Source organism: Grampus griseus (genome assembly GCF_964374135.1).
Source record: "Grampus griseus genome assembly, chromosome: 7".
In the NCBI taxonomy this organism is placed as follows: domain Eukaryota; kingdom Metazoa; phylum Chordata; class Mammalia; order Artiodactyla; family Delphinidae; genus Grampus; species Grampus griseus.
This window is the reverse complement of record NC_139001.1, coordinates 47,677,979-47,703,778: the sequence shown is the minus strand read 5'-3', so window position 1 is coordinate 47,703,778 and position 25,800 is coordinate 47,677,979. Positions and strand designations below refer to the sequence as shown.

General features: G+C 36.9%; 1 protein-coding gene across 1 annotated transcript in view; it reads left to right on the top strand.

The window, feature by feature from the left end:
* Positions 1–25,800, top strand: part of FSIP2 (fibrous sheath interacting protein 2) — a gene marked incomplete at both ends in the record, with an annotated part of 126,819 nt that overhangs the window by 5,658 nt on the left and 95,361 nt on the right. Inside the window, 4 exons of the mRNA XM_082658915.1 lie at positions 506–645; positions 1,732–1,873; positions 2,352–2,462; positions 21,549–21,672. Of these exons, the coding sequence (XP_082515041.1) occupies positions 506–645; positions 1,732–1,873; positions 2,352–2,462; positions 21,549–21,672 (517 nt within the window). The remainder of the gene's footprint in view (positions 1–505; positions 646–1,731; positions 1,874–2,351; positions 2,463–21,548; positions 21,673–25,800) is intronic.

Here is a 25,800-nt window from a genome sequence, read left to right as displayed (position 1 = left end):
CCATTTTTTAAAATTTCTTCAGAATGGGTAGAAAAATAAGCTGAAATATTTATCTTTTATTTTCAGAGAGAGAAATCTTTACTTCGGTTCAGTTGTCCATGTCTGCAGTGGATTCAAAATAGATTTAAATGCAGTTAGGGACTTCCCTGGCAGTCCAGTGGTTAAGACTTCACCTTCCAATGCAGGGGGTGTGGGTTCAATCCCTGGTCCGGGAGCTAGGATCCCACATGCCTCAGGGCCAAAAAACTAAAAACAAAAAACAAAAACAATATTGTAACAAATTCAGTAAAGACTTTAAAAATGGTCCACATCGAAAAAATCTTTTAAAAATAAGATTTAAATACAGTTAAACAATATTAGTTATTTACAAAGTATGGGAATTTTACTAAATGCTAAATATGAAAAGACATATCAAATGACAGTTTTCTGGGAAATGTTTAAAAAAATTTATATATATATATATACACACATATACATATATATGATACACACTTTTTCTTAATAGAAAATACTTGCAAAACAAGTAAGTAAACTACAGGAAGACAATCAAATACGTGGACGTTCTGATGTTGCACAGTTCCAAAATTGGTTGTTACAGGAGGGCACCCCATCTATTAAGGACCAGGAACGATTAATAAGGCACAGGTGAGATTGAAGTTAATGCATATTTTATATATATAATGTGGACCCAAATAAGTTGGAAAATACTACAAATAATTGAAGGTAGGAAATTTTTTAAAGTACTGGATGCTATTTAACTCCACTCTTTCAGTATGGAGAGGAAGGGAGATCAAGAAGTACAGGAATTGGAAACTTGGGTGCCAAGGCTAAAGATGAGTTTCTACTAGAGAAGATAGAGTTTCTGGGAGTTCAAGAGGTAATCCAAGCTGATAACTGAAGAATTAATCAAATCCAAAATCCTTCCTATAGTAGGAGGTGGTGGGAAAGTATCTTTAGCACATGCCTCTAATAATAGTTTTTTATGGGTCTTCTTTAAGCTCTGACAGCATTAAGTTTGAGGAAATTAATGCAAAGTCAATAAAGGAGTTTGGTATAACTTTAATACTAATATAAACATGCATTATCTCAAAAAAAAACCCTGCAAGCTCTTTAGATATTATCTACTTACATTCAATCATTACCTTTCCATGGTCAAGACCATTTCTTACTATAGTTCTTTCCTCCTTCTCCATTAAGGTGAGAAATTAAGCTGCATTACCTGATTTTATGTTCCATGGTAGTTCCATAATACAGATTGACATACCAGAGACCCAGACTATAGATGGAAGATTTGTTCAAGGCCTTATAAATTACAAGGGGGCTCAACACACATCTTTCTAAGGAAATTCAAATCTGAATTTTTCCAGATTTGAAGTTAGTGTTTCAGTTATTTCAGTCTTCTTTGCAAACTCATATTCCTAAGTCTATTGTGAATATGTACTGTACAAAATGTTTTTAATCAGTCTGCTCCACATTTTATCATTGTCTTGGCCATAACAACAGATTCTTATATATATAGTAGGGAGATCTGTATAATGAATAAAATATGGTGAGTTCATGGGTCAGGCTGGGTTAAAGTCCATGAACAGAGCTGATAGAAAAACAGTAAAATTCCTGTAGCTCAAGAAATAAAAAGCAAGAAAGGAGGTAGTTTGGGAATATCAAAGCAGATGATGCCATAATAAGGAAAACTCTCAATTCACCTTCACTTACATTTGCATTTTTACTTAGATATTTGGATACGATAAGTAGGGAATTAGAACATCTTGAGCGCACAGCAGCAGAACAACGCCTAATACGGATGGATAGAGAAGAAAGACAACAGCGAGAACACACAAGAAGAAAACTTGATCTTCGTAGAAAAATTGAAGAGGTGAGAGACAACAAATTTAAAATATTGAGAGAAAAATTGTGTACAGTTATTTCATTTGTAAATAATTTGAGCTGTCCATCATACTTCTTGAAGTCATTTCAAGTCTAAGCATTTTACCCACATTGATCTTTGTTCACAGCTATGGTATGCATGTTGTTACATAAAATGAGGATGACACCACAAACTACATATATGAGCTAATATCTGCTCTTAAAGTGATGATGGTGAAAGTTACTAGATACTGTTTAACTCTCCTATAGCCCTCAGTGTGGAGAGGCAAAAATTTTAAATTTAGCTTTAGTTAAAAATAACCATCCCTGCGTTCCTAATAGGAGTGCAGTGAAGGAAGCGCATTCTAAAGCCAATGTATGACTTCAGTTACGCTTGACCTGATTTCTGTTAGGCTCTTGACTTGTTCTAACTTGCTTGTTGGTTTATTGTGAATACATCCTGAAGACAGTAACATCGTGCTCTTTAGGAATGGAAGGCAAAAGAGATGTTACTTCTAACAAGGATCGGAGAAGATGCTAAAAGAGAAGCTAGGATAGAGGAACAACGGCGTAAAAACAGAGAAGAGAGTGACAGAAAGGTAGGGTGAGCTTTAACCTCTAATTGGGGCTGTTTGAGGACAAACTTTTGATAGTTTTGATTTTTGAATGTAGTTCACTTTGTGAGACGATAGAATAGTTACCCCAAATGATTTGTATTACACAGAACTGAAAGTTATAAAAATTTTTGCTATATTTTGGTCATATTGCAACTATAATATAAAAAGTACTTCTCTGTTTTTTGATACAACTACTTTTGACTTTATCTCACACCATAAACTACACTTGTAATTCCTATAGAAAACAATGACATAACTGATTGTTTTTCTTAGAATCAGAATTTCTTGGAGAAAGTTCTCAATTTTTCCCCACCAGTTAATTTTTTTAGAGTAACTGTTTTGAACCTTAAATAATATGTAATATTTTATGATTCAGAGTATAAATCAGTATAAAGAGAAAGAAAATTCATTTGTAATCCCAGCACCACCCTATTTATTGGTATACATACACACACAACTACATACACATACATTGCATAATATGTCTATGAATATTTATATATTGCAATAAATACATGTTATTGTTCCTTATAGGCTGTTTTGTAGACTGCTTTTTCATTTAACAAAATAACACTGACAACTCTTCATGTCAATAAGTATTAACCTAAAATAATCTAATCTAAATGATTATTTTAGGTAGTATGTTGTTGAGAAACCGATATGTAAGTGTAAGATTTACATAATTTGGTCATACTGCTATCTACTGCTATATAATTTTTTAAATATTGGAAATTGAAATATGTTGGTAATCTTTTATTCTACCCTTCATACATGTACCTTTAAGTATTATCAGGGACTCATTACCCATATGGCAAGCTCAGCTTATTCTAATTTACTATAATTATTATTTTCTAGTATTTAATTTTTCACCACTTTTTTATTGGAGTATAGTTGATTTACAACATTGTTAGTTTTCAGGTGTACAGCAAAGTGATTCAGTTATACATGTACCTATATTCATTCTTTTTTAGATTCTTTTCTCATATAGGTTATCACAGAATATTGAGTAGAGTACCCTGTGCTATACAGTAGGTCCTTGTTGGTTATCTATCCTATATATAGTAGTGTGTGTGTATTCATCCCAAGCTTCTCATTTATCCCTTCCCCCACCACGTTTCCCCTTTGGTTACCCATAAGTTTGTTTTCGATATCTGTAGGTCTGTTTCTGTTTTGTAAATAAGTTCATTTGTTTCTTATTTTTTTAAATTAGATTCCACGTATGAGTTATATCTCATGATATTTGTCTTTCTCTTTCTGACTTAGTATGATAATCTCTAGGTCCATCCATGTTGCTGCAAATGGCATTATTTCATTTTTTATGGCAGAGTAATATTCTATTGTATATATGTACCACATCTTCTTTATCCATTCCTCTGTCGATGGATGTTTAGGTTGCTTCCCTGTTTTGTCTACTGTAAATAGTGCTGCAGTGCACACTGGGGTGCATGTATTCTTTTAGATTATAGTTTTCTCTGGATATGTGTCCAGGAGGGGGATTACTGGATCATATTGGATTGCTGGATCAAAAATAGAATCATAGTTCTATTCTCCAGCATTTATTGTTTGTAGACTTTTTGTTGGCCATTCTGACCAGTGTGAGGTCATATCTCATTGTAGTTTTGATTTGCATTTCTCTGATAATTAGTGATGTTGAGCATCTTTTCATGTGCTTTTTGGCCATATATATGTCTTCTTTGGAGAAATGTCTATTTAGATCTTCTGCCTATTTTTTGATTGGGTTGTTTCTTTGTTTTGACATAGAACTGAATGAACTGTTTGTATATTTTGGAGGTTAATCCCTTGTCAGTCACTTCATCTGCAAATATTTTCTCCCATTATGAGGTTTGTCTATTCGTTTTATTTATGGTTTCCTTTGCTGTGCAGAAGCGTTTAATTAGGTCCCATTTGTTTATTTTTGTTTTTATTTTCATTATTCTAGGAGGTGGATCAAAAAGATATTGCTGCAATTTATGTCAAAGAGTGTTCTGCCTATGATCTCCCCTAAGAGTTTTATAATGTACGAACTTACATTTAGGTCTTTGATACATTTTGAGTTTATTTTTGTGTACCATGTTCGATAGTGTTCTAATTTCACTCTTTTACATGTAGCAACAACGTGCCCTAGGTTTCCTCTTAATTTTTGCATGATTACATTTGCTTTTCAAGGAGTCTTGGCCAATTTTAGTGACATCTAGTGCAGTGGATCAAATTATGGCACTGGGAGTGTCCATTAAACATGACCACTGATGGTAGGTATGGTAACACCACAGGCTACCTGAGGCATCTTAATGGCAGAGCTATTTGAATTATTGATATTTCCAATGCAGCTATTCTAAATTGTCATTTTTGAATCATGTTTTAATATGAGAGGTTTTCAATTCATTTGTATATTTGTCTTAATATATTTATTTTTTTGCTTTAAGATTTGATATCTATTTTTACTCCAATTTATGTGCTTAAGTTACAGGGTTGTCAAAAACTTTAAAGAGATCTGTCTTAGCTTCTTTGTCAAAAATCATTTGTATTAGTCTAAATTTACTCCTTTTCTGCTCTTTGCCCTATGTATTTCATGATTTATGCTATTGTAGTTTGTATTTTTAATTTCAAATTCCAGTTGAGGTTAGGATATAGAAAAACAATTTTTAATATTCATTTTGTATCTTATATTGATAAAAACACTTTTTAGTTCTAGTTGTTTTATTCTAGTTCTAGTTGTTTTATTCTATGTACCAATCGATATTCTACATGATCATGTTGCTAGAAATAAAAGTAGTTTAACTTCTCACTGAACATGGATGCCTTCTTATTTTCTTTTCTTGCCTGACTGCACTGACTAGAACCTCCAGTATTATGTAGAATAGAAGCAATTATAATGGATATTATTATCAATTTTTTTTGTCCTATCTTGCCTCTCTGCAGACATAATAGCCTGCTTGACACTGTACCAGTCTTCACTGATATGCTTTTCATTTTGTAACTTTTAAATTGAAATATAGTCAGTGTACAATATTATGTTAGTTTCAGGTGTATTACATAATGATTTGACATTTGCATACATTATAAAATGATCACCACAATAAGTCTAGTAATCCTCTATCCTTATACAAAGTTATTATGATATTATTGACCATATTCCCTATGCTATATATTTTGTCCTTGTGATTCATTTATTATATAACTTGAGGTTTGCACCTCTTAATCCCCTACATCTATTTCACCCACTTTCCACCCCCTCCCTTCTGGAAACCACCTGTTTCTTCTCTGTATCTGAATCTGTTTTATTTTGTTGTTGTTGTTGGTTTTATTTTCTAGATGCTACACGTGATATGCAGTATTTGTCTTACTCTGACTTATTTCACTTAGCTATAATATCCTCTAGTTCATCCACATTGTCACAAATGGCAAGATTTCATTTTTAATGGCTGAGTAATATTCCATTGTGTGTGTGACCACATCTTCTTTATCCATTTGGCTATGGATGGACACTTAGGTTGCTTCCATATCTTGGCTACCGTTAATAATGCTGCAGTGAACACTGGGGTGCAGGTATCTTTTGTATTAGTGTTTGTATTTCCTTTGGTTAAATACCCAGAAGTGAAATTCCTGGGTCGTATGGTAGCTCTATTTTTAATTTTTTGAGGAGTTTCCATACTGTTTTCCGTAGTGGCTGCTACCATCTAATAATTTACAATCCTATCAACAGTGCCTTGAGGGTTGCCTTTTCTCCACATCCTCACCATTTGTTATTAGTTGTCTTTTTAATGATAGCCGTTCTGGCAGGGGTGAGGTGGTAACTCATTGTGATTTTGATTTGCATTTCCCTGAAGATTAGTCATGTTGAGCAAGTCCTCTGACCATTTTTAAGTTGGCTTGTTTTTTTTGTTTGTTTTTTTTTGATGAGTCGTAAGATTCCATTGTGTATTTTGGATATTAACCCTTTATTGGGTGTATTGTTTGCAAATATCTTCTCCTATTCAGTAAGCTGCCTTTTGTTTTGCCAATAGTCTACATGTCCGAAAACGTTTTAGTTTGTTGGAATCCCATTTGTTTATTTTTGCTTTTGTTTTTCTTGCCTGAGGAGACAGATCAAAGTAATAATAATAATGCTAACATCGATGTCAAAGAGCATACTACCTGTTTTCCCCTAGGAGTTTATTGGTTTGGGGTCTTCAAAATCCAATTTTGAATTTGTTTTTGTATATGGTATGAGAAAGTAAATCAATTTGATCCTTTCCCTGTAGCTGTCCAGTTTTCCCAGCACCATTAATTGAAGAAGCTGTCTTTTCCCTGTTTTATATTCATGCCTCCTTTATTGTAGATTAATTGACCATGTATGTGTGGGTTTATTTCTGGACTCTCTTCTGTTCCAGTGATATATGTGTCTGCTTTGGTGCCAGCTCCATACTGCTTTGAACTGTAGCTCTGTAGTATACTTTGAAATCAGGGACCACGATTTTGGTCATCTTTCTCAAGATTGTTTTGGTTCTTCAGGGTCTTTTGTGTTTTCATACCAATTTTAGAATTATTTGTTCTAGTTCTAAAAAATGCCATTGGTTAGGGTTAGGGATTACATTGAATCTGTATATTGCCTTGGGTAATATGGTCATTTTAACAATATTAATTCTTCCAATTCATGAGCACAGTATATCTTCCCATTTGTCTTCAGTTTATTTCATTAATGTCTTATAGTTTTCAAGTATTAAGTCTCTTACCTCCTTTGTTAGAGTTATTGTTAGGTATTGTATTCTTTTTGATGCAACTGTAAATGTGATTCTTAATTTCTCTTTCTGATAGCTCATTGTTAGTGTGTAGAAACAGGACAGATTTCTGTATATTAATTTTGTATCCTGCAACTTTACTGAATTCATTTACTAGTTCTAATAACTTTGGGGGGCATCTCTAGGATTTTCTATATATAGTATCATGCCATCTGCAAACAGAGAGTTTTACATCTTCCTTTCCAATTTGGATGCATTTTATTACTTTTGTTGTCTGATTGCCATGGCTAGGACTTCCAATACTATATTCAAGGAAAGTGGTGAGATGGGGCATCCTTGTCTTATTCCTGATCTTAGAGGAAATGCTTTCAGTTTTTCACCATTGAGTATGATGTTGACTGTAGGTTTGTCACAAAGGGTCTTTATTATGTTGAGGTCTGCTTCCTCTGTACCCGCTTTGTGGAGGGTTTTTGTTTTTATCATAACTGGATGTTGAATTTTGTCAAAACTTTATTCTGCATCTATGGAGAAAGTCATATGATTTTTCTTCAGACTGTTAATGTGGTGTATCACATAGATTGATTTGCAGATATTGAACCATTCTTATATCCCTGTGATAAATCCCACTTGATTGTGGTGTGTGATCCTTATAATGTATTGTCAATTTCTACTTCTAATATTTTGTTGAGGATTTTTACATCTTAGGTTCACCAGTGATAATGCCTGTAATTTCCCTTTTTTGTTGTGTCTTTGTCTTGTTTCAGTATCAGGGTGATGCTGGTCTCCTAGAATGAGTTTAGAAGACCCTTCCTTTCTCTTTGATATTTTGGAATAGTTTGAGAAGAATAGGTGTTAACTCATCTTTAAATATTGGTAGAATTCACCAGTGAAGCCCTTAGGTCCTGCTGGTTAAACTTCATTACTGGTAATTGGTTTGTTCATATTTTCCTCCCAATTCAGTCTTGGGAGATTGTACATTTCTGGGAATGTATATTTCTTCTAGGCTGTATATTTTATTGGCATATAATTGTTCATAATAATCTCTTATCCTTTGTATTTCTGTGATGTTGGTTGTAACTTCTTCTTTTTCATTTCTGATTTATTTATTTGGGCCCTCTCTTTCTTGATGAGTCTGGCTAAAGGTTTATCAATTCTGTTTATCTTTTCAAAGAACCAGCTCTTAGTTTCATTGATATTTTCCACCTTTTTATTTTTAGTCTTTATTCCATTTATTCTGCTCTGATCGTTATGACTTCTTTCCTTCTACTAACTCTGAGTTTTGTATGTTCTTCTCTTTCTAATTCTGTTAGGTGTGGGTTAGGTTCTTTATTTGAGAATTTTCTTGTTTCCTGAGGTAAGCTTGTATTGTTATAAACTTCCTTCTTAGAACTGCTTTTGCTGTGTCCCATAGATTTTGGATCATTATGTTTCTATTTTCTTTTGTTTCCAGGTATGTTTAGTTTGATTTCTTCAGTGACCCATTGGTTGGTTAGTAGCATGTTGTCTAGCCTCTACATATTTGTGTTTTTTGCACATTTTTTCTTGTGGTGATTTCATTGTGGTCAGAAAAGATGCTTGATATGATTTCAATCTTCTTAAACTTATTTAGATTTGTTTTGTGACCTAACATGTGATTGATCTATGCTGGAGAATGTCCCACATGTACTTGAAAAGAATGTGTATTCTGCTGCTTTTTGATGGAATGTTATATGTATATATAAAATCCATTGGGTCTAATGTGTTATTTAATGCTAGTGTTTCCTTATTGATTTTCTGTCTGGATGATCTATCTATTTATGTAAGTGGAGTGTTATTGTCCCCTACTATTATTGTGTTACTGTCAATTTCTCCCTTTATGTTTGTTAGCATTTACTTTGTGTATTTAGGTGCTTCTATGTTGGATACATAGATACTTAAAATTGTTATATCTTCCTGGATCAATCCTTTTATCATTATGTAATATCCTTCCTTGTTTCTTGTCGCAGTCTTTGTTTTAAAGTCTATTTTGTCTGATAAAAGTACTGCTACCCCAGATTTTGTATGGAGTACTTTTTCATCCCCTTAACTTTCAGTTTGTGTGTCTTTAGATCTGAAGTGAGTCACTTGTAAGCAGCATATATATGGGTCTTGTTTTTGTATTCATTCAGCCACTCTGTCATTTGATTGGAACATTTAGTCCATTTACATTTAAAGCAGTTATTGATATGTATGTACTTAATGCCATTTTGTTCATTGATTTGTGGTGGTTTTGTAGTTCTTTTACATTCCTTTAATCTTTTGCTCTCTTCCATTGTGACTTGATGAGCATCTTTAACGTTATGCTTGGATTTGTTTCTCTTTTTTGTGTGTTTTATTATATATTTTTGGTTTGTGGTTACTGGGAGGTTCTTGTGTAAAAACCCATATATATATATGATTATTTTAGTTGATTATCTCTTAGATTCAAATGCATTCTAGCAACCCTACATTTTTACTCTCCCCTCCACTTTTAATGTTTTGATATATTTTACATCTTTTTGTTTTATGTATCCCTTAACTACTTATAGTGGATATAGATGATTTTACTACTTTTGTCTTTTAACTTTCCTACTAACTTTATAAGTGGTTGATTCACTGCCTTTATTGTATGCTTGCCTTTACCAATGAGATTTTTCCTTTTGTGTTTTTCATATTTCTAGTTGTGCTATTTTCTGCTTAGAGAAGTTCCTTTCACATTTCTTGTAAAGCCAGTTTAGTAGTGCTGAACTCTTAGCTTTTGCTTATCTACAAAACTTAAGAGCTGTCCTTCAGATGTGAATGATAGCCTTGCCAGGTATTCTTGGTTATAGTTTTCCCTTTCACACTTTGAATATATTGTGCCACTCTTTTCTGGTCTGCAAAATTTCTGCTGAAAAGTTAGCTCAGAGTCTTATGTGAGTCACCTTGTACATAACTAGTTGCTTTTCTCCTGCTGCTTTTACGATTCTTTAATTTCTGCCATTTTAATTATAATGTGTCTTGGTGTGGATCTCTTTGGGTTGATCTTGATTGGGTTTCTTTGTGCTTCCTAGACCTGAATGTCTATTTTCTCTCCCAGGTTAGACAAGTTTTATTCTATTTCTTCAAATAAGTTATCAGTCCCTTTCCCTCTCTCTTCTCCTTCTGAGACCCCTGTAATGCAAATGATAGTGTGGTTGATGTCCAGAGATGTCTTAAACTCTCCTTATTTTGTTGAACTCTTTTTTTTTCTTTTTTCTGTTCAGCTTGGGTGATTCCAACTACTCTGTCTTCCGGTTCACCAATCTGTTCTTCTGTACCAGCTAATCTGTTGATTCCTTCTAGTGTATTTTTTATTTTAGTTATTGTATTATTCAGTCTGTTTGATTCTTCTTTTTTTTTTAACATCTTTATTGGGGTATAATTGCTTTACAATGGTGTGTTAGTTTCTGCTTTATAACAAAGTGAATCAGTTATACATATACATATGTTCCCATATGTCTTCCCTCTTGCGTCTCCCTCCCTCCCACCCTCCCTATCCCACCCCTCCAGGCGATCACAAAGCTCCGAGCCGATATCCCTGTGCCATGCGGCTGCTTCCCACTAGCTATCTACCTTACTACGTTTGTTAGTGTGTATATGTCCATGACTCTCTCTCGCCCTGTCACAGCTCACCCTTCCCCCTCCCCATAACCTCAAGTCCGTTCTCTAGTAGGTCTGTGTCTTTATTCCTGCCTTACCCCTAGGTTCTTCATGACATTTTTTTTTCTTAAATTCCATATATATGTGTTAGCATACGGTATTTGTCTTTTTCTTTCTGACTTACTTCATTCTGTATGACAGACTCTAGGTCTATCCACCTCATTACAAATAGCTCAATTTCGTTTCTTTTTGTGGCTGAGTAATATTCCATTGTATATATGTGCCACATCTTCTTTATCCATTCATCCGATGATGGGCATTAAGTTTGTTTCCATCTCCGGGCTATTGTAAATAGAGCTGCAATGAACATTTTGGTACATGACTCTTTTTGAATTTTGGTTTTCTCAGGGTATATGCCCAGTAGTGGGATTGCTGGGTCATATGGTAGTTCTCTTTGTAGTTTTTTAAGGAAACTCCATACTGTTCTCCATAGAGGCTGAACCAATTCACATTCCCACCAGCGGTGCAAGAGGGTTCCCTTTTCTCCACACCCTCTCCAGCATTTATTGTTTCTAGATTTTTTGATGATGGCCATTCTGACTGGTGTGAGATGATATCTCATTGTAGTTTTGATTTGCATTTCTCTAATGATTAATGATGTTGAGCATTCTTTCATGTGTTTGTTGGCAGTCTGTATATCTTCTTTGGAGAAATGTCTATTTAGGTCTTCTGCCCATTACTGGATTGGGTTGTCTGTTTTTTTGTTATTGAGCTGCATGAGCTGCTTCTAAATTTTGGAGATTAATCCTTTGTCGGTTGCTTCATTTGCAAATATTTTCTCCCATTCTGAGTGTTGTCTTTTGGTCTTGTTTATGGTTTCCTTTGCTGTGCAAAAGCTTCGAAGTTTCATTAGGTCCCATTTGTTTATTTTTGTTTTTATTTCCATTACTCTAGGAGGTGGGTCAGAAAGGATCTTGCTGTGATTTATGTCATGTTTTCCTCTAAGAGTTTGATAGTTTCTGGCCTTACATTTAGGTCTGTAATCCATTTTGAGCTTATTTTTGTGTATGGTGTTAGGGAGTGATCTAATCTCATACTTTTACATGTACCTGTCCAGTTTTCCCAGCACCACTTATTGAAGAGGCTGTCCTTTCTCCACTGTACATTCCAGCCACCTTTATCAAAGATAAGGTGTCCATATGTGTGTGGGTTTATCTCTGGGCTTTCTATCCTGTTCCATTGATCTATCTTTCTGTTTTTGTGCCAGTACCATACTGTCTTGATTACTGTAGCTTTGTAGTATAGTCTGAAGTCAGGGAGCCTGATTCCTCCAGCTCCTCTTTTCGTTCTCAAGATTGCTTTGGCTATTCAGGGTCTTTTGTGTTTCCATACAAATTGCGAATTTTTTTCTTCTAGTTCTGTGAAAAATGCCAGATGGAGTTTGATAGGGATTGCATTGAATCTATAGATTGCATTGGGTAGTAGAGTCATTTTCACAATGTTGATTCTTCCAATCCAAGAACATGGTATATCTCTCCATCTATTTGTATCATCTTTAATTTCTTTCATCAGTGTCTTATAATTTTCTGCATACAGGTCTTTTGTCTCCTTAGGTAGGTTTATTCCTAGATATTTTATTCTTTTTGTTGCAATGGTAAATGGGAGTATTTTCTTGATTTCACTTTCAGATTTTTCATCATTAGTATATAGGAATGCCAGAGATTTCTGTGCATTAATTTTGTATCCTGCTACTTTACCAAATTCATTGATTTGCTCTAGTAGTTTTCTGGTAGCATCTTTAGGATTCTCTATGTATAGTATCATGTCATCTGCAAACAGTGACAGATTAACTTCTTCTTTTCCGATTTGGATTCCTTTTATTTCCTTTTCTTCTCTGATTGCTGTGGCTGAAACTTCCAAAACTATGTTGAATAAGAGTGGTGAGAGTGGGCAACCTTGTCTTGTTCCTGATCTTAGTGGAAATGCTTTCAGTTTTTCACCATTGAGGATGATGTTTGCTGTGGGCTTGTCATATATGGCCTTTATTATGTTGAGGAAAGTTCCCTCTATGCCTACTTTCTGCAGGGTTTTTATCATAAATGGGTGTTGAATTTTGTCAAAAGCTTTCTCTGCATCTATTGAGATGATCATATGGTTTTTCTCCTTCAATTTGTTAATATGGTTTATCACATTGATAGATTTGCGTATATTGAAGAATCCTTGCATTCCTGGAATAAACCCCACTTGATCATGGTGTATGATCCTTTTAATGTGCTGTTGGATTCTGTTTGCTAGTATTTTGTTGAGGATTTTTGCATCTATGTTCATCAGTGATATTGGCCTGTAGTTTTCTTTCTTTGTGACATCCTTGTCTGGTTTTGGTATCAAGATGATGGTGGCCTCGTAGAAGGAATTTGGGAGTGTTCCTCCCTCTGCTATATTTTGGAAGAGTTTGAGAAGGATAGGTGTTAGCTCTTCTCTAAATGTTTGATAGAATTCGACTGTGAAGCCATCTGGTCCTGGGCTTTTGTTTGTTGGAAGATTTTTAATCACAGTTTCAATTTCAGTGCTTGTGATTGGTCTGTTCATATTTTCTATTTCTTCCTGATTCAGTCTTGGCAGGTTGTGCATTTCTAAGAATTTGTCCATTTCATCCAGATTGTCCATTTTATTGGCATAGAGTTGCTTGTAGTAATCTCTCATGATCTTTTTTATTTCTGCAGTGTCAGTTGTTACCTCTCCTTTTTCATTTCTAATTCTATTGAGTTGCGTCTTCTCCCTTTTTTTCTTGATGAGTCTGGCTAGTGGTTTATCTATTTTGTTTATCTTCTCAAAGAACCAGCTTTTAGTTTTACTGATCTTTGCTATTGTTTCCTTCATTTCTTTTTCATTTATTTCTGATCTGATTTTTATGATTTCTTTCCTTCTGCTAGCTTTGAGGTTTTTTTTTCTTCTTTCTCTAATTGCTTGAGGTGCAAGGCTAGGTTGTTTATTCGAGATGTTTCCTGCTTCTTAAGGTGGGCTTGTATTGCTATAAACTTCCCCCTTAGAACTGCTTTTGCTGCATCCCATAGGTTTTGGGTCGTTGTGTCTCCATTGTCATTTGTTTCTAGGTATTTTTTGATTTCCTCTTTGATTTCTTCAGTGATCACTTCATTATTAAGTAGTGTTGTTTAGCCTCCATGTGTTTGTATTTTTTACAGATCTTTTCCTGTAATTGATATCTAGTCTCATGGCGTTGTGGTCAGAAAAGATACTTGATACAATTTCAATTTTCTTAAATTTACCAAGGCTTGATTTGTGACCCAAGATATGATCTATCCTGGAGAATGTTCCATGAGCACTTGAGAAAAATGTGTATTCTGTTGTTTTTGGATGGAGTGTCCTATAAATATCAGTTAAGTCCATCTTGTTTAATGTGTCATTTAAAGCTTGTGTTTCCTTATTTATTTTCATTTTGGATGATCTGTCCATGGGTGAAAGTGGGGTGTTAAAATCCCCTACTATGAATGTGTTACTGTCGATTTCCCCTTTTATGACTGTTAGTATTTGCCTTATGTATTGAGGTGCTCCTATGTTGGGTGCATAAATATTTACAATTGTTATATCTTCTTCTTGGATCGATCCCTTGATCATTATGTAGTGTCCTTCTTTGTCTCTTCTAATCATCCTTATTTTAAAGTCTATTTTGTCTGATACGAGAATTGCTACTCCAGCTTTCTTTTGGTTTCCATTTGCATGGAATATCTTTTTCCATCCCCTTACTTTCAGTCTGTATGTGTCTCTAGGTCTGAAGTGGGTCTCTTGTAGACAGCATATATAAGGGTCTTGTTTTTGTAGCCATTCAGCCAATCTGTGTCTTTTGGTGGGAGCATTTAGTCCATTTACATTTAAGGTAATTATCGATATGTATGTTCCTATTCCCATTTTCTAAATTGTTTTGGGTTCGTTATTGTAGGTCTTTTCCTTCTCTTGTGTTTCTTGTCTAGAGAAGTTCCTTTAGCATTTGTTGTAAAGCTGGTTTGGTGGTGCTGAACTCTCTCAGCTTTTGCTTGTCTGTAAAGGTTTTAATTTCTCCATCAAATCTGAATGAGATCCTTGCTGGGTAGAGTAGTCTTGGTTGCAGGTTTTTCTCCTTCATCACTCTCAGTATGTCCTGCCACTCCCTTCTGGCTTGTAGGGTTTCTGCTGAGAGATCAGCTGTTAACCTTATGGGGATTCCCTTGTGTGTTATTTGTTGTTTTTCCCTTGCTGCTTTTAATATGCTTTCTTTGTATTTAATTTTTGACAGTTTGATTAATATGTGTCTTGGCGTATTTCTCCTTGGATTTATCCTGTATGGGACTCTCTGTGCTTCCTGGACTTGATTAACTATTTCCTTTCCCATATTAGGGAAGTTTTCAACTATAATCTCTTCAAATATTTTCTCAGTCCCTTTCTTTTTCTCCTTCTTCTGGAACCCCTATAATTCGAATGTTGGTGCGTTTAATGTTGTCCCAGAGGTCTCTGAGACTGTCCTCAGTTCTTTTCATTCTTTTTTCTTTATTCTGCTCTGCAGTAGTTATTTCCACTATTTTATCTTCCAGGTCACTTATCCGTTCTTCTGCCTCAGTTATTCTGCTATTGATCCCATCTAGAGTACTTTTAATTTCATTTACTGTGTTGTTCATCGTTGCTTCTTTCATCTTTATTTCTTTTAGGTCCTTGTTAACTGTTTCTTGCATTTTGTCCATTCTATTTCCAAGATTTTGGATCATCCTTACTATCATTATTCTGAATTCTTTTTCAGGTAGACTGCCTATTTCCTCTTCATTTGTTAGGTCTGGTGGGTTTTTATCTTGCTCCTTTATCTGCTGTGTGTTTTTCTGTCTTCTCATTTTGCTTATCTTACTGTGTTTGGGGTCTCCTTTTTGCAGACTGCAGGTTCGTAGTTCCCGCTGTTTTTGACGTCTGTCTCCAGTGGCTAAGGTTGGTTCCGTGGGTTGTGTAGGCTTCCTGGTGGAGGGGACTAGTGCCTGTGTTGTGGTGGATGAGGCTGGATCTTGTCTCTCTAGTGGGCAGGTTCACGTCTGGTGGTGTGTTTTGGGGTGTCTGTGGCCTTATTATGATTTTAGGCAGCCTCTCTGCTAATGGGTGGGGTTGTGTTCCTGTTTTGCTAGTTGTTTGGCATAGGTTGTCCAGCACTGTGGCTTGCTGGTCGTTGAGTGAAGCTGGGTGCTGGTGTTAAGATGGAGGTCTCTGGGAGATTTTCGCCATTTGATATTATGTGGAGCTGGGAGGTCTCTTGTGGACCAGTGTCCTGAAGTTGGCTCTCCTACCTCCGAGGCAGATCCCTGACTCCTGGCTGGAGCACCAAGAGCCTTTCATCCACAGGGCTCAGAATAAAAGGGAGAAAAAGTAGAGAGAATTAGTAGAAGTATGAGGAAAGAAAGAAGGAAAGGAGGGAAGGAAGGAAGGAAGAAAGAAAGAAAGAAGCAAAGAAGGAAAGAAGGAAAGAAAGGAGGGAGGGAGGAAGGAAGGAAGGAGGGAAAGAAGGAAAAAAGACAGAAAGAAAGAAGATACAGTAAAAATAAAATAAAGTATAATAAAGTTGTTGAATTAAAAAATTCTTATTTAGAAAAAAAAAAGGGACGGATAGAACCTTAGGACAAATGTTGGAAGCAAAGCTATACAGACAAAATCTTACACAGAAGCATACACATACACCCTCACTAAAAGAGGTAAAGGGGGAAAAATCATAAATCTTGCTGTCAGAGACCACCTCCTCAATTTGGGATGATTCGTTGTCTAAAGGAGGGAAGGAAGGAAGGAAAGAAAGAAAGAAAGAACGAAGGTAAAGTATAATAACGTTATTAAAATTAAAATTGATTATTAAGAAAAAAATTTTAAGAAAAAACCATGGACGGATAGAACCCTAGGACAAATGGTGGAAGCAAGACTATACAGACAAGATCTCACACAGAAGCATACACATACACATTCACAAAAACAGGAAAAGGGGAAAAAATCATAGATCTTGCTCTCGAAGCCCGCCTCCTCAATTTGGGATGACTCGTCTATTCATGTATTCCACAGAGGCAGGTACGTCAAGTTGATTGTGGAGCTTTAATCCGCTGTTTCTGAGGCTGCTGGGAGAGATTTCCCTTTCTCTTCTTTGTGCTCACAGCTCACAGGGGCTCAGCTTTGGATTTGGCCCTGCCTCTGTGTGTAGGTCGCTGGAGGGCGTCTGTTTTTTGCTCAGACAGGACGGGGTTAAAGGAGCCGCTGATTTGGGGGCTCTGGCGCACTCAGGCCGGCGGGGAGGGAGGGGCATGGAGTGCGGGGCGGGCCTGCGGCGGCAAAGGCCGACGTGACTTTGCACCAGCCTGAGGCCCGCCGTGCGTTCTCCCGGGGAAGTTGTCCCTGGATCCCGGGAACCTGGCAGTGGCGGGCTGCACAGGCTCCACGGAAAAAGGGGTGTGGAGAGTGACCTGTGCTCGCACACAGGCCCCTTGGTGGCGGCAGCAGCAGCCTTAGCGTCTCCCGCCCGTCTCTGGGGTCCGCGCTTTTAGCCGCGGCTCGCGCCCGTCTCTGAGGTCCGCACTTTTAGCCGCGGCTCGCGCCCGTCTTTGGGGTTCGCGCTTTTAGCCATGGCTCGCGCCCGTCTCTGGGGCTCCTTTAAGCAGCGCTCTTAAACCCATCTTCTCGCGCACCAGGAAACAAAGAAAGAAGAAAAAGTCTCTTGCCTCTTCGGCAGGTGCAGACTTTTCCCCGGACTCCCTCCCGGCTAGCCATGGTGCACTAACCCCTTCAGGCTATGTTCAAGCCGCCAAACCCCTGTCCTCTCCCTGCGCTCCGTGCGAAACCGAAACCCGAGCCTCAGAGCCTCAGCTCGCAGCCCCGCCCGCCCCGGCGGGTGAGCAGACAAGCCTCTAGGGCTGGTGAGTGCCGGTCGGCACCGATTCTCTGTGCGGGAATCTCCCCGCTTTGCCCTCCGCACCCGTTGCTGTGCACACCTCCGCGGCTTCGAAACTCCCCCCTCGGCCTCCCACAGTCTCCGCCCGCGAAGGGGCTTCCTAGTGTGTGGAAACTTTTCCTCCTTCACAGCTCCCTCCCACTGGTGCAGGTGCCGTCCCTATACTTTTGTCTCTGTTTTTTCTTTTGCCCTACCCAGGTACGTGGGGAGGTCTGAGGTCTTCTGCCAGCCTTCAGTAGGTGTTCTGTAGGAGTTGTTCCACGTGTAGATGTATTTCTGGTGTATCTGTGGGGAGGAAGGTGATCTCCGCGTCTTACTCTTCCGCCATCTTCCCACTTCCACCTGATTCTTCTTTATGTTTTCTAACTCTTGTTGAACTTCTCACTGTTCATCTTCTTCTGTGTTCCTTGAGTGTGTTTATGACCATTACCTTGAACTCAATTTTATCAGATAGATTGTTTATCTCCACTTTATTTAGTTCTTTTTCTGAAGTTTTGTTTTTGTTTGGAACATATTGCTCTCTCTCCTCATTTTGCCTAATTTTTTGTGTTTATTTCTGTGTATTAGGTAGATTAGTTACATTTCCCAATCTTGAAGAAGTGTCCTTATATAGGTACCATCCTATGACGCCCAGCAGCACACTCCCCTCTGGTCGCGAGAGCTCTATGCTCTAGGAGTGTCCCCTATGGGGGCTGCATGGGCTCTTCTCTTCTGCAGTTGCAGAGCTGACTACTTTGGTGCGCCGGTAGGCAGGGCTGGCCCCTGGTCTGGTTGGCTACCAGGCCGTGCCTCATGTGATGGCTGCCTGCCCACTGGTGGACATAGCTGGGTCCTGGTGCAGCTGGTTACAAGGCCCAGGGAGTCCCATGTCTCATGCCAGCCAACTGGTGGGCAAAGCATGTCCTGGTGAGGCTGGCTATGGGGCCTCTGGTGGCTGGGTTAGGAACTAGTCACCTGTTGGGAGATGGTGGGTCACAGTGAGGCTGGTTGTATGGCCCAGGTGGATCCCAGGACTGGTGCCAGCTCCCTGGTGAGAAGATCATCCCCCAGTGCTAATAAGCTAGAGGGAGGATTCCAAAATGGCACTTGCCAGCACTGGTGTCTTCATAGTAGAACAAGTCTCCCAAAATGGCTACCACCAGCATCTCCATCCCCAAAGGGAATGCCAGCTGCCTCCTATCTCTCCAGGAGTCTCTCCAAGATGAACAAGTTGGTCTGACCCAGGCTTCTTTCAACTTACTGCCTCTGTACTGGGACTTAGAACATGTGAGATTTACATGTGCCCTTTAAGAACAGAGTCACTATTTCCTACAGCCCTCTGGTTCTCCCATACACAAGCCCTGCTGACCTTCAAAGCCAGATGTTCTTGAGGTTCGTCTTCTTGGTGCAGGACCCCCTGGCTGGGGAGCCTGATGTTGAGCTTGGACCTCTTTCTCCTTGGGAAGAACCTCTGCAATTGTGATTATCCTCTTGTGGATACCCCAAGGATACCCCAAGCTACCCCAAGGTGTGGCTCTTGACTATACCTCACCTCTTACTCTCCTACCCATCTCATTGTGGTTACTTCTTTATAGCTTTAGTTGTGGAAAATCTTTTCTGCTAGTCTTCATGTCATTCTCACAGTTGCCCTGCAGATAGTTTTAATTTCGGTGTGCCCATGGAAGGAGGTGAGCTCAGGGTCTTGCTACTCTGCCATCTTGGCCACAGCCTCTCATTTTGTAATTTTCTTTTTCTCTCAGTGTTTCTTTTTAGATGGTTTCTTTTTCTGAACATGTATTAATTAATCTCTTTCCCTGCAATATCTACTCTGCCATTAATGCGTCCATTGCATTACTCATCTCACACATTAAAAAAAAAATTGATTTGGGCCCTTTTTATATCTTCCGTTTCTCTTGTTTACCTTGTAAATATATGGAATGTAGTTATGTTATCTGTTTTTTTTTAATTCAAGTATAGTTAATTTACAAGTCGTGTTAGGTTCAAGTGTGCAACAGTGATTCAGTTGTACATATATAAGTATATCTAGATAGATGCTTTTTCTGATTCTTTTCCATTATAGGTTATTACAAGATACTGCATATAGTTCCCTGTGCTATAGATCAAGTCCTTGTTGTTTACCTATTTTATATATAATAGTGTGTGTATATGTTAATCCCAAACTCCTAATTTATCTCTCCACCCACTCTCTGCTATCCCCTTTGGTAACCATAAGTTTGTTTTCTATGTCTGTTGAGTCTATTGCTGCTTTGTAAATAAGTTCATTGTATTATTTTTTTAGATTCCACATATAAGTGATATGATATTTGTCTTTCTCTGACTTACTTCACTTATGTGATGATCTCTAGGTCCATCCATGTTGCTGCAAATGGCATTATGTAATTCTTTTTTATGGCTGAGTAATATTCCATTGTATTTATTTATATATATATATATGTATATATATGTGTGTGTATATATATATATATATATATATATATATATATATATATATACCACATCTTCTTTATCCATTCCTATGTTGATGGACATTTAGGTTGCTTCCATGTCCTGACTGTTGTAAATAGTGCTGCAGTGAGCATTGGGGTGCATGTATCTTTCCAAATTAGAGTTTTCTCCAGATATATACCCAGAAGTAGGATTGTGGCATCATATGATAACTCTATTTTTAGTTTATCTATTTTAATGTTATCTTTAATTCTAACAGCTGTATCATTTCTGGATCATTTTTGATTGATTACTCACTTTATGGGTCTGTGCTTCTTTATATGCTTGGTATTCTTTGATTAGATGCCAGATATCGTGAATTTTATATTGTGTGTGCTGAATAGTTTCAGCTTTTTATAAATATTCCTTAGCTTTTTTTCTTGAATGTAGATAGGTAGTTTATTTGGAAATGGTTTGATTTTTATAGGTCTTGCTTTTTAATAGTTGTTAGATGGGGCCAGAACCATGTTTAATCTGGGACTAGTTATTCCCCACTACTGAGGCAACATTTTAGTACTCTACCCAGTGCCCTACGACTTACAGAATTTTTCTGGGGTGGCTGGTGAGAATAGGCATCATAGGTAGGTGCCAAGTACTGTTTTATTGAATCTTTTGGGATGATCCTGTCTTTGGTCTTGGATTGTCTCCTCACATACACATAGTGATCCATTCCATTGCTGACTACTTTAGGAAATTCTCTGAGGATTTCTGGGTGATTTCCTCTGTGCAGCTATCTCTTTTCTGGCACATCCAGTATCAATATTAGTCCAGAGATTTACAGAGAGAAGTCAAATTTCATGTATGATATTACATTTACCTATAATATAATATATACAATTATGTATTATTATAATATAATATAATATATTATATATATTATATTATTATTATATGTTATTATATATATAACAATATATTATTATAATATATAATTATATATAATATATAATATAATAGGCCTGAGTGACTCTTGGTTCAGGAATCCTCCAACTGAAGATGATTTGAAATTGCCTAAACTCACCAGGAGAGCAATGCATTGAGATGCTATCTGATCTGAAACTAGACACCCTGAAGGTGTGCAGTGAGATAAGTTGCATCTAAGGGTTAAATATATTCTTCATGTTTGACCATGTGTGGAAATTTACCCCTTACTACCCTCCCAAATTTGTACTCAGGATAACCTTACAAGTCATAAGGCTTGCTCATTTCCAACATACTCTCACATTTTAAATATTTATTTGTATTTCTAAACAGCAAGTTGATGTTAACCAATATACTTCTTTAATATTTTAGAAACAAGCCCTTCTAGAGAAAAAAATGGCTTATCATTTACAAAAAATGCAAGAAAGTGGCATTAAAAGAGAAGATATGAAGAAAAATACAATTGATTACAGAGAACAAGATGGACCACATGAATGTGAGAACATTAAGGGCTGATGTAGCTATGTAGAAAGTGCTTGTCTGTGTATTTATGTAAAAGATCCTTTTACAAAACTCTGTTTGCTCACGTTTGCTACCTGCTTTGTGCCAGCGAAGGGTTCTAGGCATTTCCCTATAATAGTTCAAGTTGAAAAGTAGACATACATGTAAAAATTAAAATAACCTTATCAAGTGGTTCAGCAGACAGGCTTGCCTATATTGCAGTTCTAACCAACTTCCCTATACTTAATGTATTTTTTGCTACTGAAACCTTAAAAATTTGTAAAATAATTGCTATCACATATCAACATGGTGTTCTACTATTTTGCCAGCCATAAAGAATAGACAGTACCAGAAAAGAACACAGGGAAGAAGGAAAGGAGGAGGTAGAGAAAGATAGAAAGGAACAAAGAAAGGAAAAAAAGGGAAGAAATGAAAGTTTAAAGGAAGAACATCAAGTCATTACTTTGTTATGCCCAGTATCTACCAGCTTCCTTTTATTTTTAACATTTTAAGACTATAGTAGGATTTATTAAATTAATTAATGATATTAAAATTTCATGGCCAGAATACAAAAATGTAGACTTGTTTTAATTATCTGTGACTAAATGTATCAGGAAAGAAGATAATAATCTTCCATGAGTTATCATCATAGCATCCGATCAATCCTATCTCTGTCCCATCAATCCTGTTTCTATGTGAGAGCCTCCCTTTGTCACTTAAGTATATTACTAACTAGTCTCCATTGGCTCTTATTTTTACCTACTTCAGATCCATTTTTTACACTGCTACATAATTACATGTAAAACTCTGTTCTAGTTTTTTTCTCCTGGCCTCAAAACTTAAAGATCCCCATTACCTCTTAAATGAAGCTCAGACTTCTTAGACAACCATTCATCACCATCTAGGGTCAAACCCAAACCTAACTATTTCACATTACCTCCTTGAATAAGGCAGATATGATCTAGGGGTGATATGCTTAGGCTCTAGAGCCAAACTGCTGAAGTCAAAGTCCTGCTTTACCATTGTCTAGCCATGTAAATAGCTTGAACAAAATTATTTAACCTCTTTGAATCACAGTTGCATCATCTGAGAAGAAAATACTCCTAAATCCCATAAAGAGCCCAAGAGTTCTAGCCCATAGTAAGCATTCAATTAATTTCATTGTCTAATCAAACGAGACTGCTGACCGTTCCTAAAACACAAGTGAACTTTTATACTTCTGCGCCTCTCTTTATCCAAGTTTCTAGCCTGGAATGACATGCTCACTGTCCATCTCTGTAACTCCTACAATTCTTTAAGCTCCACTGTAAGTGACACTACAAAAAGTCTTTCTTGATAACTGTAATTGGAAGATACCTGTCCTTCGAATCACTTATAGTACTTTATATTATTCTTAATACATGTATTCCATACTTCCCACTGTCTTAATTACCTATTATATTGTAACTCCCACCTTTCTGTTTCACAGAGCACCTAGTATTGTATGTATATATGTATATCTTTGTGTGTGTTTGTATACATGCATGCTTACTGAATGGACTATTCAGTCTATTCAGCTCATTGAGATAATGATAGCAATTTCATCCTTCAAAAAAGAAATCACTTTAGAAACTATATACATCCCTGCATCAACAACCATTGATTTTCTCATTTAATAGGAAAAGAGTTTCAAGAAGACATTTTTAAACACTTGTTGCCTCAAATCCCTTTTTTTGAAGAAGTGGGATATAAATTAATTTATTTTATCAAGGTGACAAATGAAATTGAATTATTCCTCTGTAGTAATATTGTCATCTTCCACCAAGTAGATAGCTTCCAGAGGGACAGAGAGAATAAGAGAGGACAGGAACATTGGGTGAACCTGCTCCAATGAGAAGACAGATCACTCTCACATTTGACAGCCTTAATGAAAACCCATTGAGCGCACATGCTGTGAGGATCCTTTGCCCTCCTAAATGGTTAGAAACGGGAACTATAATTTCCTTTATCACAAAGGAGGAATATGTATATGGTTGTTTATGCTAGGCTGTGAGGTACATTCAAGAGTTGCAATTGTCACTGTGGGCTGGTGGGTCTCCAGCCAGTAGCTATATTGGTATCCATCTCTACAAAGACGAAATGGCGTGTTACAGTTGAGCCAGGTATAGCTTTTCTCTCTGTCAGAGGAAAATTCTGTCCTATCTTTTAACTTGAAAGGATAATATTTGAAGAGTAATCGTTTTTCACATTCCTCCATCTTCTCCAATACCTCCCCACAATCCTAAATAGAAATTAGCATATAGGCTCACTTCCTATTGGGCATGAAAAGAGAGCCTGTCTTGGGTAATTCTGTCATCATCATTATTAAAAATAAATGTTTTGTTGCATTTTTTTAAGCTTATTCTCCAAAGAAGAAAAAGAAGAGTAATGATGACATAAAGATAATTTATCCTCTTGATGACCAGAAAGCAAATAAAGGAGCATATGGTAATTTAATATTGTGATAAGAAATATTAAATAGTATTTTTGGGAAAGACTGAATTTGGATGGCCTTTTTTGCTTAAGTTCAGATAATTCCTCTGTTCTTTGGTGTCAAATGACAGATTTAGAGTGATGCTTACAAACAATGATATAACCTCTATTGCTTTCAGAATTTCATCTCAAGTTACAGATTTAGTGTTCTAAACTTATCATTTTAGACAAATTAAATGGTCTATTGCTGCTGAATGAAAAATACATGGACGTAACAAATTGCAAGATAATTTTTATATTGCTCGAAATGATTTTTAAAAACTCTGAAACGCAAGAGGGAGGGGATATGGGGATATATGTATACGTATAGCTGACTCACTTCGTTATACAGCAGCAACTAACCCAACAATATAAAGCAATTATACTCCAATAAAGATGTTAAAAAAAAGAAAAAAAACTCTGAAGTGAGTCAGAAATTAAGTTTATGTACATTCACTCAACCCACTAGGGACCCCAGTGAAATATCACTTTCTTTATTTATATCATTCTATGTTACTTCATGTTGTCCATTAGAGCTCATTGGATTAGACCAGAACCCAAACAACAGCATAAATATCCTCCAAATAATATACTATCAAAAGTATAAGACTGGGCTTCCTGGTGGCGCGGTGGTTGAGAGTCCGCCTGCCGATGCAGGGGACGCGGGTTCGTGCCCCGCTCCGGGAGGATCCCGCGTGCCGCAGAGCGGCTGGGCCCGTGGGCCGTGGCCGCTGGGCCTGCGCGTCCGGAGCCTGTGCTCCGCGGCGGGAGAGGCCACAACAGTGAGAGGCCCGCATACCAAAAAAAAAAAAAAAAAAGACTGTTAGAAATTGAGCAATATGAATTCTTCTCCCATATTAAATTTCCAGGGAAAAATTAAAGTATAAAAATTAAATCCCTTTGTCTTTATCAGTTAAATTCTAAAGAAAAAATTTAAAATCTTTTCTTCCCTGACTGTGTAATTTGATTAGTCTCATAAAGTCTCTGGGATAAGATAGGGTTAGCTGAGGCTGTCTTCCACTCAGGACTACTGAGGTTTACTTAATTCAGCTCTAAGCTTTAAAGACCAAAGATTTTTGAAGTCCAAAGATTTTTTGGTCCCATTTTTAAAGTCCGAAGATTTTTTAAATAAAATATCAAAGAGTTACTTACAACACATACAATTATGACAACACAAGCCACATATCTACTAAATGTAGACAATAAAACTAAATTCTCAGTCTCTAAAGCAGTTATCTCATGCAGATGGTCTTCTAAAAGTCTAGTGTTGAATGCAGGCCAGACTGGTCTTACTGATGTCAAAAAAATCTCAGTGTTATTGGAGGAAAGGATGATAGATGGAAAATATGATTTTCAGCCTCACTAAGGTACCACTCTATCTGTGACAGTTGTCCAGGTATCAAAACTATAAATTTAATTAAGCATAGTTGGGAGACAAAGATGAATTCTAAAACTATATTAATACATATCTGGAGGGGAGAGGATCTATTTCTACCCTCTAAGAGATTGGCAAGTGAATCATTCTTGTTTTGTGTGAATTTTAGAAATGTACAGTAGTGATATCACAATTCATTATATATTAAAAGTGCCCCTCTTTCCCATTCACCATAATCAAACCTCCTTAGTTTCCATC